Raw genomic sequence first — 19,281 nt, forward strand, 5'->3', positions numbered from 1 at the left:
GGCTCAGGGAGCAGGACTTCGAATCTCTGCCGAATCTGACCTCCCTAGCCAAAAGGGAGAGGGAAGGAGAACTTAGGGACAGGGAGGTGGTGGTGACAAGAGTGAGAAGCCAGTGGGAAGAAGGGGGCAGTGGGAGGGGACGGGGAGCCTCGGGAAGTGGCCGTTGCAGTACAGCTGGGGACCTCAAGAAGGGGTTGGACCGTGGGGGGGGGGGGTTGTTCAGGAAGGGTGGGGGCACCTTGAAGTGACCAAGGCTGGGCTCTGAGCTGACGCCCACCTGCACCCCCATAGTCCCGGAGTGTTCACTCACTTCCTCTCTCTGGGCTCTCTCTGGGTCTGGCCGTGAGAGGGGACATTGCCTCGATGATCCATCCAGGAGTTGCTTCGATGATTTTGTGGTGACCAGCAGAACGTGCCAAGTCATGGCTCTCGGCGTCGTGGGGTTCCTCTGACCGTGGGGACACAGTAGCCTTCACCATTTCCTTCAGGCCACAGCCCCTCCTTGGCCCACTGAGCCGATGGCTCGGGTCCCCGGGGCGGTCAAGTGAGGGCAAAGATTGTGGAGTACAACTCCCAGCCACTTGGTGGTCACTAAGCTCTGTGGCTGCCTGTGTGTCCTGCCCAGGGGAGTGGAATTCTCCATGTGTTCCTTGACCTGTGGGTAAAGCAGCCAGCATCTGTCTAGCAAGTGCGTATCGAACACTTCCTGTGTGTTCAGTTCTCGCCTAAGCCAGAGGGATTAAAAAAATTTACCAAGTGGGGCGATAACACAGCGGTAGGGCGTTTGCCTTGCATGCAGCCAACATGGCCGACCCGAGTTCGATTCCTCCGCCCCTCTCGGAGAGCCCAGCAAGCTCCCCATGACGTATTTCGATATGCCAGACACAGTAACAACAAAGTCTCCAATGGAGACGTTACTGGGCCCGCTCGAGCAAATCGACAATCAACGGGAGGGCCTTTACCTTTACCTTTTTACCAAGTGGGGCAGGAGCTATGGCACAGCAGGGAGGGCACTGACCTTGCATGCAGCCAACCTGGGTTCCATCCCCGGAATCCCATTCACACGGCCCTCCAAACCTGCCAGGATTGATTCCTGAGTGCAGGGCATGGGGTAAGCCTTGGGCCAGGTGTGCCTAACCTCAAAATCGACACAGGACTAACGATAAGGTTCCCTGTCCCCCTGAACCCAGAGTCGAGTGCAATGGGGCTGACTCTGTTCTCCATCCAGTCCTTCCCTCTACGTCAGGACCTCCCGGCAGAGCTTTGGCTCCTCCAGGAAGCCCTCCGGATATTCCAGTCTTGCTCAAGCATCAGGGTCTTGGCCTGCATCAGCTCTACCCCACCCCATCTCCACAGCAGCCGGGAGGCCTTTTCCCCAGGGACCATGGAGGGTGATGATGACAGCCTGGGTTGCTGCATGGCTACAGAGACTGGCAGAGATATGAAGGGGGTTGATGTTGGGAGAGTGTGGGGGATGGCCACTCACCCTCAGCCCCCGGCCCCCTCCTGCTCTGGTTCTCATTCTTATCCTCTTGAAGATCAGGGTCCACAGGAAGGAGAGTAGCCAGGGGGGGACGTCGTCGCCCAGGTACATTTTCAGAGGTAGCCCAGAAAATGCTGAGGGTATGGTTTACCCGCCTCCCCCCCACCTCCGAGACTCTGCATCACCCCCAGCCCCACCCTGCAAGAGGGAGCCCCTCTTGGCCTGAAGGCTGCCCATGAAGAGCGTGTGCTCCCTTGTTTGGGGATCTGAAGCTGATCTGCAGCAGATGGGGGAGGCAAGTGACCAGGATGCCCTGCACCCACCACCAGTCCTTTCTGTGGGGGTGACTTGGGCCTCGCCTAGTCATGCTCATGGTTCACTCCTGGTTGGCTCCCGAGGACCCTGTGGCGTGTGGGGAATCGAACCAAGGTCTCACACCTTAACCCCGACACTACCTCCTGTGGCCCAAATACCTGCCGACTCTCCACTCCCAAACGCGTGAGAGAAAGGCCGTCAGTCAGGTCGGAGATAAGGTAGACGTATCTCCAGGGGTCTGCAGACGGGGGGTGCAGGGGTGCAGGGGTCCGCAGACAGGGGGATGGGCGCACCTCCCTCTGCCCATGTCTCCAGGTGGCCAGTACCCTGGGAGGCCCCCAAAATTCCTTCTTTGAGCCTTTTTTTAGGCTTCACTATAAAAAGTGTACCTGGCCCTTGGCCACTGAACCCCCCCCCCCAGCACCCTATCCCCCCCAGGAAACTGGGCATAGGCCTGCAAGTACCACCCTCTCTTGATGCTGATTTCCCTGGTAACCAGGCCCTCCCACCCCAGCCACTGGTGGCGCCGGTGGAAGCAGATGGGGATGAGAGCGAGTGGAACTGGGGCTTGCTTGTGGGAGCCTCCTTTGTGGTTCCTGAGAGCAGGGACAGGCAGCGGCTTTCCTGTTGGAACTTCTTTTTCCTCGGTGATCTCTGCCCCTCTGTGTGAAGACAGGCCGATGCTTCCGAGTGGTGGGGAGAGGCCGCAGGCCTGCTAACACCAGCTAGCTGGACGCGGAGGAGCCAGCAGGGAGTGGGGTCAGCACCACAGGGCCCAGGGCTGGCACAGACCTGCAGGGAGGATGCAGGAGAGATGCCACCCTGACAGAAACCCGACGTGCGAACAGGGTTTCAGGCGCAGGTTCCGGGAGGTGCGTCCAGAAGGACAATAGGAGGCGTTGCTCGTGGCCATACTGCTGCCTAGTACCAGAGGGCAGAGGGGCCATGGGGGCACTGTCCTGTCCCTGCCACGTAGTGTACACACAGAGCCCAAGGACGAGTGTCCCTGGGTGGCTGGTGGGACAAGGGAAGCGAGAAGAATTGGGTGACCTGGGTGTCCTGGGGCAGGGAAAGCCCGAAAGTGTCCCTGAAACCTCCACAAGGCCAGAGCCAGTGAACTGTGCTCTTGCTGGCCTGGCCTTTGCCGCCCTCGGGTGACTGCAGCATCCCAGACACAGGGTGCCCCCCTGCACTCGAGAGGGGTGGGGCAAGAGCAGGCGGGGTCCCACCTGCCGTGTGTGGGAGCAGAAGACGGGATCCCGGGCCGGACAGTCCATGGTGCTGAGAGTGAGGTTGGGAGGGGGCCACGCTGAGCCTAGAGAGGTCCTGTGAATGGAAGGGGGCGCCCAGGGGATAAGGGTGCGTGGGGAAGGGGGAGATTGGCGGTGTAAGTGCTGGCAGAGGAGCTGGACACCCACCCGAGGGTGCCCCTGGAACCAGCACCTGCCCATCTGCTAGCGGGGCCCCTGCCCTAACAACCCCACCCCGACCCCAGACCACCGCCACTGGCTCCAGCGCTCAGCGCTGCTCCCCGGGCGAGCTCCTTCGTCGAGCTGGGCCTCGTTTTGCTCATCTGGGAAGTGGGCCTGGTCAGGCCCGTCCCCTGCAGCGTCCTCCTGCGGCTCCTGGGCCCCTCGCCGCGGGGTCGCTGGGGGAGACGCTCACTCGGGGCGCGGGCCGGGCGTGGGTCGACCCTGCTCCGGGCTGCCCTCCGCGTCTCCCTTTCCCTGTCGTCCAGCGAGGCGGTGGGGTGCGTCGCCGGACCGGCCCGGTCGCGGCTGCAGGGACCCGGGGAGGCGGGGGGCGGGCGTCGGGCTCCGTGTGGCCAGCAGGGGGCGCGCGCCGCCGCGGCCCTCCGGGCCCCGCTGCCCGCTGGACCAGCCCTGGACGCCTGGGCGGATTCTGCGCTTAGCCCGAAGAGATGCAAACGGGGAATTTCGCGCCCCCCCCCCCCCCCCCCCGAGTGCAGGGGGACAGCGCTCCCTCGGGCGGTGCAGTTTCCCACCCCGGGGTCTCCCTCTGCGCCCCCGCCTGGGAGGGGCTTTGTGTGTGCGGGGGCGGGGGTTGGGGGGATTCTGCGGTCCCGGCCCGGGTTGGGGGCGGTGTCGCTGCCCCCTGAACTGCCCGGTCGAGTGTGGGTTTCAGATCGATGGCACGCTTCCGAAGAATGTTCCAGCAGCTTTGCTTAGACTCAGAAAAAGCGTCTCTGAGATTCAGAAGAGACTGAGGGTCCCGAGTTTCCATCTGTCCGACAGCCACGACAGCCACGACAGCCACGACAACCACACCTTCGGGCACCCCTGCCCCTGCTCCCCCCAGACAGGGCTGCACCTCTTGGCTCCCCTTCTGGTCCCAGCACCCAAGTAAAGACAGCCTGCCTGCCTTCTTCCCTCCTCCCTCCCCCTTCCTTCCTTCCTTCCTTCCTTCCTTCGTTCCTTCCTTCCTTCCTTCCTTCCTTCCTTCCTTCCTCTCCTTCCTTCCTTCCTTCCTTCCTTCCTTCCTTCCTTCCTTCCTTCCTTCCTTCCCTCCCTCCCTCCCTCCCTCCCGTCCTTCCTTCCTTCTTCCTTCCTTCCTTCCTTCCTTCCTCCTTCCCTCCCTCCCTCCCTCCCTCCCTTCCTTCCATCTTTCCTTCCTTCCTTCCTTCCTTCCTTCCTTCCTTCCCTCCTTCCCTCCTCCCTTCCCTCCCTCCCTCCCTCCCTCCCTCCCTCCCTCCCTCCTTCCTTCCTTCCTTCCTTCCTTCCCTCCTTCCCTCCCTCCCTCCCTCCCTCCCTTCCTTCCCTCCCTCCCTCCCTCCCTCCTTCCTTCCTTCCTTCCTTCCTTCCCTCCCTCCCTCCCTCCCTCCCGTCCTTCCTTCCTTCTTTCCTTCCTTCCTTCCTTCCTTCCTCCTCCTTCCCTCCCTCCTCCCTCCCTCCCCCGTCCTTCCTTCCTTCCTTCCTTCCTTCCTTCCTTCCTTCCTTCCTCCTTCCCTCCTTCCCTCCTTCCCTCCCTCCCTCCCTCCCTCCCGTCCTTCCTTCCTTCCTTCCTTCCTTCCTTCCTTCCTTCCTTCCCTCCTTCCCTCCTTCCCTCCTTCCCTCCTTCCCTCCCTCCCTCCCTCCCTCCCTTCCCTCCCTCCCTCCCTCCCTCCCTTCCTTCCTTCCTCCCTCCCTCCCTCCTTCCTTCCTTCCCTCCCTCCCTCCCTCCCTCCTTCCTTCCTTCCCTCCTCCCTCCTTCCTTCCTCCCTCTCCCTCCCTCCCTCCCTCCCTCCCTCCCTCCCTCCTTCCCTCCCTTCCTTCCCTCCCTCCCTCCTTCCCTCCCTTCCTTCCTTCCTTCCCTCCCTCCCTCCCTCCCTCTTCCTTCCTTCCTTCCTTCCTTCCTTCCTTCCCTCCCTCCCTCCCTCCCTCCTTCCCTCCCTCCCTCCCTCCCTCCCTCCCTCCCTCCTCCCTCCTTCCTTCCTTCTTTCCTTCCTTCCTTCCTCCCTCCCTCCTTCCTTCTTCTTTGTTCACCAGCCAGGGGACCGGGCAGGCCAAGGCGGTCACTGTTCCCCCGGACAATCTGTTCATCCCGTGCTGGACACCCCTGTCCTGCTGTGCTGCCTCACTCACCCACTCCCTCCACGTCGGCCCTGCTAAAGGCTGGCCGGGACACCTCCCTCCAGCCCCAGCCAGTCCTGGAGACTGTAGGAGAGACCCAGGACCCCCCCCCCCCTAAGATCCAGCTGCTTCGTGCTGTCCAGAGGGAGGGGGTTGGGGTCAGGAAAGTGCTCCAGAGGCTGCAGTGCGAACTCTGTGGGTGGGAGAGTGGGGCTCCCTCCCTTGCACCACATGATACCCCAGCTCCTGGCCCAGCCCTCGGAGCACTGCTGGCTCTGCTCCCCAGGCAAAAGGCAACAACAACAAAAGTCTCACGAAGAGACTTTTCACCTGCACGTCAGTCACGCGTGGTGGGTGCAAGGGGAATGAAGGGGTTGTGCACCCACATAACGCTGGTGTGCAGCCGGCCCTACAGGGACCCAGTCCTGTGCTCTCGCTGACCCCGGCTCCTCTGTCCTGCAGCTCCCTGAGGGCTTCCTTTGACTCCCTGAAGCAGCGTAAGTGCTCCCCCACCCCATGGCAGGACCTCCTGGGAACACTCGAGGCCCCACAGACCAGGGGCTCTGGGAGGGGGGCACTGGGCTGTGAGGCTGGGGGAAGGGTTGGGGATGCCAGGTCTAGTCGGGAGCATGTGGGGTGGCCCGTCAGTTCTGATATCGGGGTGCCCCAGAGATGGAGAGCGTGGGCAGCTCCCACATCCAGCTGGCGCTGGCCCTGCGCGAGGAGCTGCGGAGGCTGGAGGAGTTCCGGGAGCGGCAGAAGGAGCAGCGGAAGAAGGTGAGGCTGGAGGGGCGGGCCCTGCGGGGGCTAGCATGTCGCAGCTTGGAGTGGGGTGACTCGGAGGACGGGGCATAAGCAGAGGCCAGGCCGGGGGCCCTGAGGTCCTGAGACCCCCTAAGGACACTGCCCTTGTTTTGGAATGCCAGGGAACACCCTCCATCACCCCAGGGGATCACGGCTGGGTTGGGGTGACAGCTGGGGGACCCTAGGGAGACTCTGGAAACTGGTCCTGAATCAAGGGCCAGGGCTGTTGGCTGGGGGGGAAAGGCAGACTTGGGGGGACAGTCATTACAGCTCCATGCAGGGTAGCCCCTGGCTAGGGGACCGGCAGTCTTGGGGAGTGGCCTGAGGAGTCTCCTGTTACTACAGGGACATCTCACCCATGCACCACCCTCAGGGCCTCCCAATGAGGAGGGCACCCCAGGCAGAGCAGGAGCTGGCAGCCCACTGGAAGCACTCCTGCCAGGCTCACGGAGAGCTGACCAAAGGGCAGAAAAGGCCGGGGTCTCACAGTGTCCACACAACTGACCAGGTGGTAGAAGGAGGCGCCAGGTCATGGCTGCAGCCAAGCAGAACCTCATGTCCTAGTGAAGGCGCAGGCTCTGTGTGCCTCAGTTTCCCTCTTGCAGGGCGGGAACTCAATGTCCCTCTCCCGGTGTCTGGCGGCCCAGCACAGAACAGGTCTCTCAGTCTGAAATCCGGCCTGGCCGCACCTTTGCCTCAGGCGCCAGCTGAGGGCTGGACTTTCAGATGCTAAATTTGGGGCCCCCCAAAACCGGCCTCAGTGCAGCCCAGCCCTGAGCTGTGGTAGGGGGCCTGCACCCCAGGTTGGCTATTTTGAGCTCTGTGTGGTCACAGGGGCATTGGGTGAGGTGAGCACAGCGTGTGAGACAGAGCAAAGCTCTTGCAAGCAGAGAGCTGGGTGTGTGCGTGCATTTGTGCACTCACACGTGCATACGTATACACATGTTCATGTGTGTGCTCACATGTGTGCGTGTATGTATATGTACATGTGTGGGGTGTGTGCATGTGCAGGTGGGGGAGGTTGTGTGCACGTGTTTTTTCACATACGCACGTGTGTGTGTATGTTCACAGTGGGCATGCATGTGTGTTTTGTACGTACGTGTGTGTGCGTTGTGTGCACGAGTGTGTGTGCCTGTGTATGCAGGAGTCGTCTGCTCGCCCTCACGTCCCCAACACCCCGGGGTGCCGCCTGAGCTGGTGGTTCCTTTGCAGCTCCAGCCTCTGTCCCGCCGAGTCCCGCCTTTCTCACACGGGGAGACGGGGGCTGCTGGGCGGGGCTGCCCGGTGTGCCCACTGGCACAAGTGCTGTGTGTGCTTGTGGGTGGGGTCTGGGGCTCTGCAGGTGCCAGAACATGTGGGCAAACAAAGCCAGGGGGCCATGTCCAGGGATGTGAGTGTGTCTGTGTCTGCATTCCTCTGCACATGCCTGTTACGTGTGTGTGCGTGCCCAAGTGCCTGCATGCGTGTGTGCTTGCGTGCATACCTGCATGTATGTACATGCCTTCACGCTTGTATGCACGCCTGCCTGCATGCATGTGTATACCTACAAGTGTGCGTGCCTGCATGCAGGGATGCACGCATGCTCGAATGTGTGTGTGCCTGTGCGTGTGTGTGCATGCCCCAGTGTGTGCACGCCTGCATGTGTGCAGGCATGCCTGTGAGTGCCTGCATGCATGTATGCCTGCCTACCTGCACACGTGTGTGTATGCCTATATGCGTGTGTACATGCACATATGGGGGTTGGCTCTCCTACACTGGACACCATGCCTGACTGGACTCAGGGACAGTCAGCAGGACAGGCCCAGGCTCTGGGCTCCTCTTAGTCTGGCTGTGGGAGGCGGCACCTGTTAACGGTCCCTCAGCCAGCCTGGGAAGCTGCCCCTCATCCCCAGACCGAACTGGCCTCTTGGCCTGAGGGTGTCCTGGGGCTGCAGCCCAGGTCAGCACTCCGTGTTCCCCCCTCCCCCAGTACGAGGCCGTCATGGACCGTGTCCAGAAGAATAAGCTGTCACTCTATAAGAAGACCATGGAGGTAAGTTGCAGGTTTGCATCGGGGGTGTGGACTCCCCAGAGCTAGGGCGGGGCTGGGCTAGCTCAGACCACTCAGTCCATGGATACCCTACGGCCAGGGCCGGAGAGTGCCCCCTGGAGGGAGGCCCGGGGGTTCAGCCCAGCACTGCAAAAACAAAGGACAAAATGATCCAGTTCCAGTCACACCTGGGCTTAGCAGGCCCTGGCTGACCAGAGGTGCTTCCTGGCTGCTGGCAGGGCAGGGGTGGGCGGGTGAGTCCCAGCTGCAGGGAGAGGGGTCCCCTGAGCTGGGTTCTCACAGTAGCGGTTTTCACCCTCCAGACTGTGGCCTTGCCAGCCCACAGGTACAACCAGGTTAAAAACATCGACTTGGGCAGCCCAGTGAGCAGAAAAGGGGGTGCCATGGAGGGCTCCGGGACCCTGCGTGGGGTGGTGTGATCCCCATCTTTGCCGAGGCTCCGCGCGTGGACAGGGCCACCCGGTGCCCGGGGAAGGGGTCTGGGAACAGGCTCTGCTGTCCCCGGCAAGTGTGTGTGTGGGGGGTTCCCCCCAGGGAGAGAGCAGGGAGGGAGGCTCTGGGTGCAGTGCCCCCCGTCACGTCTCTGCCCCGCAGTCCAAGAAGATGTACGAGCAGAAGTGCCGCGACGCGGACGACGCCGAGCAGGCCCTGGATCGCGTGAGCACCAGCGGCCCCCAGAAGCAGGTGGAGAAGGTGTGGCTCAGGGAGGAAACTGAGGCCCCGCGGCCGAGGCTGACGTGCTCAGGACCAGGGAGCAGCGGGCCCCAGCCGGGTGGGGCTAAGAGTACCCCTCACCCCGGGGACAGGATTGCCCAGGGGCTGCGGGCCCGCCCTCCCCAAGTGCCTGTGTGCGCGCACACCCCCAGCTCTGCCTTCCTGTACCTGGGATGCCGGGGTGGCTCTGGGGTGCCCCCCTGTAGGCCGTGAGGGTGCGGTCAGCTCTGCCCCCGCCCTCCCTTGTCTCCTCAGAGCCAGAACAAAGCCAGGCAGTGCAAGGACGCGGCCACTGAGGCAGGTAGGTGCCCGCGACTCCTGGTCACCCCCAGGACACCCTCCCTGAGCCTGCTGGAGGTGATGGCCATCTAACGCGCGCACACAGCTCCCCTCCTCTCCTCGTCCTCTGCCCAGATGGGGCTGGTGCTCGGCACGCGCCCGTCGCGGTGCCAGGTGTCATCTCCGGCCTGGAGCACACAGGCCCAGAGAGGTCAAGTCACGTGCCCTGATTGTGCAGAAAAGCCCGGCTCCTCCCTCCTCTGCTCTGCTCCTGCCCACACAGCGGCTCCCTTAGCTGGGTGCCAGGTGATCCCCAGCGGTGCAGAGTTTTCCGCGAGCCTCATCTCCCCCTCTGAGGGCCAAGAAGGGACCTGGTGGACTCTGACCTCGTGGAAGTCTCCAGCGGGGGCTGCAGGGCACAGGGGTGGCCCCAGGCTCCATGGGTGCAGCGGGGCCCTGTGCTTCCAGAGCGGCTGTACCGGCAGAACATCGAGCAGCTGGAGAAGGTGCGGTGCGACTGGGAGCAGGAGCACCGGACCACGTGCGAGGTGAGGTGGCCCTGGGCGGGAGGTGTCAGGCTCCAACACCTCCTGGGGTCCCCGGGCACCCCCCAAACCCAGGCTGACACGGTGGCCTAGAACCGAGTTTGACCTGCTCAGAGATGAGCTGGGAGAGTTGTTGGTCCAGCTGAGGGTCAGGTCAGGGGAAGGGGACAGGGGCTTTAGGGCTCGGGGTCCCCTCCCTGGCCACCCCCAGGGGCTCCGCTCTGTATGGGCGGCGGAACCCCTGCAGGCTGCTCAGCGCCCCCTTCCCCAAAGTCTCAGGGGCTGGCCCCCAGGTGTGGGCCCCGGGAGGAGTCCCTCTAGGCAGCCTCAGCAGTTGGGGCCTGCTGCATGCAATGTTGGGGGGCTCTGCTGCCCCTCACCCCTCGCCCCCCGCAGGCCTTCCAGCTGCAGGAGTGCGACCGGCTGACCATCCTGCGCAGCTCGCTGTGGACACACTGCAACCAGCTGTCAATGCAGTGCGTCAAGGATGACGAGGTGCGTCCGGCATGTGGAGGGGGTCCTGGGCCCCAGGAGCCGATGGCCAGGCTCTCCTCTGGCCCAAGCCTCTCGGGATGTCTTGGTCCCCATCCTCCTGAGCGCAACATGTTGGATGGTTAGGGGGTCGCCCCAGCGGAGAGGAGCTGCCCCCTCCCCCCACAGGGCCCCCAGCTGTGGTCCTGGCTTGGCCCCAGCTGCCCATGAACTGTGGGTTTGGAGATTTTTTCCTTCCGGAATCGGCCGGGGCCAAGCGTGCTGAATTCTTGCTGTATGACCTTGGACTAGTCTCTGGCTCTCTCTGTTCCCTGGTGAGGAAGCAGGGTCGCCTCTGGGGAAGCAGCCCCCACCCAGGGCAGCAGCGGGCTTCCCTGCCTGGGGTTTCTCGAGCACCTGCAGTGCAGCGCCTGGAAGCTGGCGGCAGGGCTCTGCAGGCGGGCAGGACCCCAGTGCCCCAGGGCTGCCCCCGGGCCCCAGCAGGGCCGTAGCAGGGCGCCTGGCCTCAGCTCCCTCCTTCCCTACGCCCAGCTCTACGAGGAGGTGCGGGTGGTGCTGGAAGGCTGCAGTGTGGACGCCGACGTCGACAACTTCATCCAGGTCAAGAGCACCGGGACGGAGCCCCCAGGTGAGACCCGTCCCTCTGGTGAGGCCGCGGCCCGGGGGCGGCGGTCCCTGAAGGCGCAGCCGCGGGACCCTCCACCCTGAACAGGAGTGGTGGGGGTGGATACATTGGGGTGGCGCTCCCCCCCCCCCCCCCCCCCCCCGTCTCTCCTGGAACTGAGCGCTCCTCCCCGAGCACGGGGTGGGCCCAGGCCCCACGGGAAAAGGGATGCAGCCGGGCTCTGTGGAGGTGGACAGGCCCTCATGGCCCGTCGCCCGCAGCCCCCGTGTCCTACCAGAACTACTACGACCGGGACGTGACAGTGACGGGCAGCTCTGGCGTCTCCCCCTCCTGCGGCATGATAAAGAAGTGAGGTGTCGGGGTGACGGTGATGGGGCTGGGGGCGCAGGAGGGGGGCGCAGCCGCTGCTCCTCAGCTCCCCTCACTGGCTCTCCCTGCCTGTGTGGTCACTGGGCACCTGCTGTGGGCTGCGCAAGGGGACGGCGAGGTGTCCACGTGACCCCTGCGGACTCACCAGCGATGTGCTCAGAGCTCAGAGCTGCAGGCTGGGCCACTGGTAGGCTGCTGGGCTGGGGTAGGGTGGGGGAACGGGGGCGGGGGTGGACAGGCCCTCCCACGGGCCTTGGGAATATTCTCCAGGTGCATCTGGGGCTCTCCTGGGCCCGGGTGGGGTTTCACAGGGCTCAGTGCCTGCGCATGCACTTGCCTGTCCCCGCCTGGGTTCAGGCCCCTTCCCCCCAACAACAGCGCCGGCCCCTCCTGCCCAGGGGTCTTTCTGGCTCTGTGCTCAGGAGCGACTCCTGGCCAGGCTGGAAAGAATATATGGGGTGCTGGGGATCAAACCTGGGTTGGCTGCGTGCAAGGCCAGCGCCTTCCCCTGCTGTCCTCTCTCTCCCTGGCCCGTGGCCAGCAGCCAGGTCCTCAAGGGGCCCCTGTGTCCTGGCCATGGAGGGACCACCCCCAGCCCTGTGCAGGGACAGTCCTGCTTTGGGGAGGAGGGTGAAGGGAGTGGGGAGGAGGAACCCTGGGAAACCCCAGAGCGCCCGAACGGGGTGCGGGTGGGCACCAGAGGCAGAGCAGGAAGTACACCTCCTGCCTTCCAGAAGCTGACAAAGTGAGGGTGCAGGGCCGGGGCTTCACACTCCTGCTGCATAGCGCCAGACCTGGGGGGCTAGGCCTCTATGCACCCCCAGTCAGGCCCTGAGTCTCAGCCCAGATAAGCCTCAAACCCGAGTTTCTCCATCTTTTTCCTGACCACGCCCCCCACAGGTTGGTTCCTTTTCAGGCTGCTCTACCCCCATTGGCATGATTTTCACCTGTGACCCTGTGGCATCCATAGGGGGCCCACAGGGGGCCCCTGGCTGAGAATAACCAGCTGATGGAAGCACCCCAACGTGCACGCATGGGGATCAGAGAGAGGCCCTGGCAGGGGGAGCCCGGCTGTGGGAGGGGGCTGAGCCCAGGTGTGGCTGAGAGTCTTGCTGCTAATCCTGCCCACCCATGCTGGGCACAGGGTGGGGGAGTGCCCTGGCCTGGGGGTGGGCCCAGTGCCTCCACCCTTCGGTCACTGCTCCTGTCCCTCACCCCCCATTCTCTGGTCATTCACTTATTCCTCCCCCGTCTGCCCACCCCCACACCCCAGCACACAGGGCCCCCGGAGGCTGGCCCCTCCCTATTCAGGGAACACACTTGACTCGGCATCTCCTTGTGGCCTTACTCGGCACTTCCCTGATGGTTGCTGCTGATGTGCCTTTTTTTCATTTGCCTCACGGCTGTCACCGTGTCCTTGGATTTATTTTGTCTCTGGATGAGGCTCCAGCTTCGTCCTTTTGCATGAGTCTGTCCAGTTTTCCTAACTTCGTGCGGAAGAAATGTGATCTTTCTTTTGCCGTGGCCGTTGTGATGGGAAGACCACACCTGGAGATGCTCAGGGACTCAGGCTAGCTTGGGGTTGCTTCCACCAGTGCCCCGGGACCATGCGATGCTGGGATGAGTGGGACAGGCGGGGAATGGGGGTGCTCCTGAGTGGCCCCATTTCCTTTCATTTCAATGAACCTTCAGGCCCATACCAGGCAGGGGGTGGGGTGCATTGCCCACATGGCCCCCTTGAAGCCGCATGTGCACTGGGGCCCCACTTTGTGTGGCTAGGGGGGCCTCCACTTGGGGACGGTCTGGTGCGGAGGGCTGAGCTCTGGGGAGCAGTTTCTTTGCCATGGTGGAGGAGGGTGTGGAGAAGGGGGGACGGGATCCCAAGAGGGGACAGGCCGAGAGGCCAGGGGTGCTTGAGGGGAGGAAAGCCCCTCGGGACAGTCCTGGGGTGAGCATATGCCTGGGCACCCCATGAATCATGCCCATACCTGGAGGCAGCTCTGAGTGGGCTCCCTGCCCCCCCCTTTTCACCCCACCCCCAGGTTCTCAGGGCTGCTGCATGGAAGTTCCAAGACCCCGACACCGGCAGCTTCGGCGGGTAACTGGGGGTGATGGGGTCCCTGATCCTGAGGGGAAGGAAGGAACACCAGCTGGGGCCTGGAGGGTGGGGAGACCTCGAGTCCAGCCGGGGGGCTCCAGGGACCAGTGCCTCCCCTACTCCGCAGAGACCCTGCCTGCTGACCCTGCACAGAACGAGGTGGTCTATGCTTCCCTGTCAGGGCTGGAGACGCCCGTGCGGGGTTACCGAGCCCTGTATGACTATAAGGCCCAGGTGAGCCAGTGGCACAGGTGGGGTGGGGCAGGGAATCACGGGGCCCACACCCACCTGGGCCTGTCGAGGCTCCCAGGCTGCCCGAGTGGGGGCATGGACCATCCTCAGGGTTCAGGAAGCCACTGGACAGCTGTGCAGTGGCCCCGGGGGTCCAGTCAGCTACCTCCTTTGAGACAAGCCCCAGATCCACTCAGATGGAGGCCACCCCCGCCGTGTCAGGCCCTGAAGTGTTGGGGGCGTGTGTGGAGATGGGTGGGGATCACATGCTCAGTGTCCTGCTGTGCTGGCTGGGCTGGAATCCCCCCACCCCGGGTGTGGCAGGTCTTTGATGAGACTGGGGCACAGGACAGTGTCCGTGGGGCACCCCACAGCTGGCCCCTGGAGATTCCCCAGAGGCAGGCTGGGGTGGAGGTGGGGGTTCTCCCACTGGAGCGGTCTCAGCATTCCCCCCAGTCCCACACCTTGGTTCTCGTGTCAGAATGCCGAAGAGCTGGACATCTCCGCGGGGGACATCCTGGAGGTCGTGCTGGAGGGGGAGGACGGCTGGTGGACGGTGGAACGGAACGGGCAGCGAGGTTTTGTCCCTGGCTCTTACTTGGAGAAGCTCTGAGGAGGGACAGCTGCTCCACCTGGACCTGCCGTGCATGGAGGGGGGCAGCAGGGGCCCCCTTCTGCCCAGCCTGGTCGGGGGCCCCCCAGTCGAGTCCTCTCCCAGCCCGTGGGTGCTGGCTGCTGGCCCCTGCTCTGTGTCGGGAATAAAGGCTGTGCTGTTCCCCGGCTCTGCAGCCTTCCTCTGCTCGCGGCTCTGAGCCAGAGAAGCTAGGGTGAGGCCCCACGGGGACCCCCGTCTGGGGATGCAGGAGGAGGTCCCCGAGGGCGGGGAGATGGCAGGACAGGAGGCCACCCCCAGGGTCCTTCAGGCTTCTTGTTGAACCCCAATCCAGCAGGGAGCAGCTATGCTGGCCGAAGCCCCCTAGGGCAGCCTCCCCTTGGCCCTGGACCTTCCCCCCCCACCCAGGGAGCCCCAGCACCACCAGCCCCACAGGCCAGCACCCAGCCACTGTCCCCACGTGGGGCCAGACTGACAGATGGGGGCACCTTGAGAAAGATCCCCGGAGATGTCCATCTAGGACTCGCTGGTACAAGACAAAGAAGCCCGCTCCCCTCGGGAGCACCTGACCTGGCCTTGGGAACAAGTGACCTCACATGTAGAGATGCCGCTGGACACAGTGCAGTGAGTAGGGCCTCAGGCAGCCCCAAGATAAGCTCAGAAGCCAGGGGGACTGCTCCAGGAGAGATGGGGGGTGGGGCGGGAGGTCCTTTTCTGCCTGCCTGCTGCGGGTTACCCACAATGGGGGCCAGAGAAGAGCCAGGCAGTGTGGTGGGATGGAGTGGACACCCTGGGATTGAGAACTAGAGGGAATGGCAGGAAATGAATCTGACTTCTGCAGGAAGTTCCCCACCCCACCCCCCTCCCTGCTCCTGGCCACCCCAGTGGACTTCAACATCGCCAGTAACTGGGAGTTCACGACCCCTTGGACGTCCACTATAGGCCTGAATGGCTCTGGACCGGGCTCTGGCTGCACCCCCCTGCCCCTCCCCGTCCATGTCTGGGCCAATGTCAGAGGCCACGGGCTAAGTGGGGGTTGGGGGATGAGGGCTGGGAAAGGCTAACCTGTGCGCACCTTCAGCATCTGGATGAGAAAGCACCCGGCCTCCTGCCACATCTGCTTTGGCAGGGGCACCTTGCAGGACAGGGAAAGGCGGACTGTACCTCCCAAACGTCACTGAGGCCAAAGCCAGGCCGTGGACCCTTCTCCCTCACGCTCCTCCTGAAGTGGGGGCCAAGCGAGCCCCGCTCTGGGTGTCGTCCCCAGGGTGTCCAACAGAGGGCGTGTGGCAGCCAAGTTGGGGAATAATTTAGGGAGGCTCCAACCCTTTCAGACTGATGGCCCAGGCCTGATCTGGCCCCAGGGGATTTGCAAACTGATTTGCTCGAGCGGGCCCAGTAATGTCTCTATTTTTTTTTTTTTTGAGACTTGTTACTGTATTTGGCATATTGAATACGTCACGGGTCGCTTGCCAGGCTTTGCCGTGCTTGCTGGGCTCTCCAAGAGGGGCGGAGGAATCAAACCCAGCTCTGCCGGACTGGTACATGCAGGAATTAAAATGTGACCAGTGATGGGAGAGCCCAAAGAAAGAGTCGGGAAGAATGTGGCTACACTGCGTCCAAGGCTGGCCTGGTGGCCCCCAGTAACTCAATTGGGGTCTTTTGCTGACAGATTAAGAGGGAGCTGAAGTCAAGGGCTGCCTCACAGAGCCTGCCAGAAAGGGGCACAGAGATGCAGTGACCCTCTGGTCCAGGGTCAGCAGGGAGACCAGGCACAGGACATCTAGGACGTGGAGCTGGGCCTGTGAGGGGTCAGAATCGCAGGGCTCGGTGACTGGGGAGTGACCTCTGGGCACAGGCAGGAACTGCCCATGGGGATAGGGAGGGGAACGGTCGAGACACAGGCTTGAGCGAGGGCCCAGGAGAGGCAGCACAGTCACAGAGCCAAGCCGCTGAAGTCAGGCTGAGCGTGCAGTCAAAAGGAAAGAAGAGGGGCTGGAGAGATAGCACAGCGGGTAGGGCGTTTGCCTTGCCTGGGAATCAACCCGGGTTTGACTCCCAGCATCCCATATGGTCCCTTGAGCACCGCCAGGAGTATCTCCTGAGTGCAGAGCCAGGAGTAACCCCTGTGCATCGCCGGGTGTGACCCAAAAAAGCAAAAACAAAAAATAAATAATAAATTAAAAAAAAAGTCTAAGAAGAGAAAAGTTAGGTCCCAGAGCTTTATTTATTGCTTGGAAAGACCCTGTCATCGTGATTGAGCATTCCATTTTGCCTGCAAAGGCTTTTTTTCCAAACACCTTTGGCCCAGGTATTTATCACGGTTTGACAGGTGCTACAGTGCCCATGCCTCGGAGGGTGATGGGCAACAAATGTGCAACGCCCTGACCTGAGTTCCAGCATTCTGATACCCGGAGAACAGAAAGGGACAATTCTGAGTCACGATTTGGAAGGCGTTGGGAGGTGGAGGCAGGGAACTTCACCTGTGAATCTGATTCATGGCAGTTTCTTCGGCTCTCGGCAGGGCAGAGAAACAGTTTCCTGCATGACTGGTCCTCCTGGGGCAAGGGGACAACATGGTACCCGATAGAGAGGGAGTGTGTGAAACTGGGCGTTTAAAGGAGCGTGACCAAATGGCTTGGTGGAGAAGCTACAGCCTCAAAGTCAGACAGAGCAGGGGGATTCTTGGGCTTCCCGGGGCGTCCTCTTAGTCACCACACCCCTGAACCCCAGTCCCCTTCTTAGTGAGACGGGCGGACACTGACAGCCCCGCGGAATGTGGGGGATGTCTGGGTCACTAGAAACAGACTTGGCAGTTTGTGCTAGGATAGCAGCCGGGGCCCGTGGCCCAGCCTCATTCCAAGGCATATCAGCGAGGCCTGCCCTGGGTGATGAGGGGTCAAGTGAGGCCAATCCCGCACCAGGGCCAACGGTTGATGCGTCCCTGGGGTCCAACCACAAATCCCTCCGCCTGCCGCCCACTCTTGTTCTCCAAGCCCAACCCAGCATTCTGGCCTCTTCCTGCAGGGGAAGCAGAAAGGCCCGGAAGGTCACACAGAGAACCTGAGCCCTACCAGTCCCGCATCTTCAGGGGGCCTTCTGCCCCACTGGGGACCGTGCAGGGACGAATCAGGGCTCCTGCATGCACACTACGAATGTCTCTCTAGCTGAGATGTTTCCCTTACAGGCCGATGTCTTCAATCAGACTGAGCTCAGCACATCTCCACCAGTGGCCCAGGGGTGCAGAAAGGGGGCCTCTCGCTCCATTTCCCTCCTCTCTGTAGAGCCGACACTAGACCAACACTCCTCTAGTCTGGCTGATCAATGGAAATGCCTAGGATTGGGGGATTTTTTTTTTTTGGTGCCACACCCTGCAGTGTTGTAGTTGTAGTGTTGAATCAAATCAGGGTTACAAGAAAGGCAAGCGCCTTAACACCTGTCGTATTTCTCCAGCCCAAATTTTTGAGTTGTTTTGTTTTTGGGTCACACTGGACAGTGCTCATGGGCTACTCCAAGTTCAGTGCTCAGGGGACCATGCAGTGCCAGGGGTCAAAACAGGGGCCCCTGCATGAAAACATGCACACTAGCATGGTGTCTCTACCGCAGAGTTTTATTTTTATTATTTTATTTTCTGAGCCACACCTGGTGATGTGGCTCAGAAAATAACTCCTGACTCTGCACTCAGGGATCACTCCTGGCAGTGTGTGGGAGATCATATCGGGTGTTGGGGGTTGAATCCGGATCCACCATGTGCAAGGTAAGCACCCTACCAGCTGGCCCCCCAGAGAAATTTTCTTTTTTTGCTTTTTGGGTCACACCTGGTGATGCACAGGGGTTCCTCCTGGCTCTGCACTCAGGAGTTACTCCTGGCGGTGCTCAGGGGACCATATGGGATGCTGGGAATCGAACCCGGGTCTGCTGCATGCAATGCAAACGCTCTACCCGCTGTGCTATCTCTCCAGCCCGAGAAATTTTCTTTTAAGGCCGACATCTTGGTCTATCATAGACCGAAGGAAACAAATCTCTGAAAGCTGAGCATAAAAACTGCAGACATTCTCCTGGTGGTTCAAATCTAAGAACCTTCCAGGCTAATGGGATCTTTAGAAAGACCGAGGGGAATCCTTGTGGCAACAGAACGATTCACTTCAGACACTGCATGCCCACCAGTGTCAGGAGAGGCTGGGAGCAGCAACTCTTTTCCAACTCTCGCTGTGATTTCACATTCACAGCCCGGTTCACGAGAGCAAGCATGCAGGAGTCTGTTTCCCATGCACTCAGCACTGTCTGACGGATGTTGAGTGGAGCGGCTCAGGGGGCTTCCACGAGGCCCCTGTGTGACACCCAAGACCCAGAGACCCTGAAAGCCATAGAACATGATGCTGCGTGAAGAAGGCAAGGATGTTGTGACAGGGCAGAGGAACCAGGAGGGGTAAAGGATCAGGGAAGAATGTCCCAGTCACAACAGCTGCACACACAACAATTCACAGAAAAGTTTACTCAGCAGACAACTCATTCAAGACTCAGAAGGAAGAAAACCAACTAGACTGAGGGACCGACAGAAAGGGACAATCCAGGCGATGTTAAAGGCTGAGCATCACTGTATCACTGTCATGCCATTGTTCATCGATTTACTCGAGCAGGCGCCAGTAACGTCCCGGCCCTGAGATTTTAGCAGCCTCTCCTTACTTGTCTTTTCCAATGACTGTATATTGGAAGCTCTTTCAGGGTCAGGGGAATGAGACCTGTTATTGTTATTATTTTTGGCATTTTGAATACGCCACGGATAGCTTGCCAGGCTCTGCCGAGGGGGCGGGATACTCTCGGTAGCTTACTGGGCTCTCCGAGAGGCATATATATGCGTACACAACACACACACACACACACACACACACACACACACATGCCTGAGTACCTTTAGAAACATCTTAGACAGCGAACACATGAAGAAGTGTTTGTCACTTATTATCAGGGAGATGCATTTCAAAACAACAAGGGGGTATCACCCAACTCCAGTGAGAAGGGCATAAATCAGAAGACTGGGAGCCATGAATGCACTGCGCTGCCTGCCAGCGGACAGGGCGGAGGGAGAGGAAA

The 19,281-nt window shown here is 61.5% G+C and overlaps 1 protein-coding gene across 1 annotated transcript in view; it reads left to right on the top strand.

The window, feature by feature from the left end:
* Window positions 1-14,248, top strand: part of PSTPIP1 (proline-serine-threonine phosphatase interacting protein 1) — a 32,913-nt gene extending 18,665 nt beyond the window's left edge. Inside the window, exons 4-15 of the mRNA XM_056128747.1 lie at window positions 5,830-5,864; window positions 6,038-6,144; window positions 8,141-8,203; window positions 8,816-8,914; window positions 9,191-9,236; window positions 9,683-9,762; window positions 10,156-10,254; window positions 10,783-10,879; window positions 11,137-11,224; window positions 13,288-13,343; window positions 13,471-13,577; window positions 14,056-14,248. Coding sequence (XP_055984722.1) covers window positions 5,830-5,864; window positions 6,038-6,144; window positions 8,141-8,203; window positions 8,816-8,914; window positions 9,191-9,236; window positions 9,683-9,762; window positions 10,156-10,254; window positions 10,783-10,879; window positions 11,137-11,224; window positions 13,288-13,343; window positions 13,471-13,577; window positions 14,056-14,187 — 1,009 coding nt within the window. The 3' untranslated portion in view covers window positions 14,188-14,248. The remainder of the gene's footprint in view (window positions 1-5,829; window positions 5,865-6,037; window positions 6,145-8,140; window positions 8,204-8,815; window positions 8,915-9,190; window positions 9,237-9,682; window positions 9,763-10,155; window positions 10,255-10,782; window positions 10,880-11,136; window positions 11,225-13,287; window positions 13,344-13,470; window positions 13,578-14,055) is intronic.
* The last annotated feature ends 5,033 nt before the right edge of the window (window positions 14,249-19,281 follow it).

The sequence above is a fragment of the Sorex fumeus genome, unplaced genomic scaffold (genome assembly GCF_029834395.1).
Source record: "Sorex fumeus unplaced genomic scaffold, SorFum_2.1 ptg000067l, whole genome shotgun sequence".
Classification (NCBI taxonomy): Eukaryota; Metazoa; Chordata; class Mammalia; order Eulipotyphla; family Soricidae; genus Sorex; species Sorex fumeus.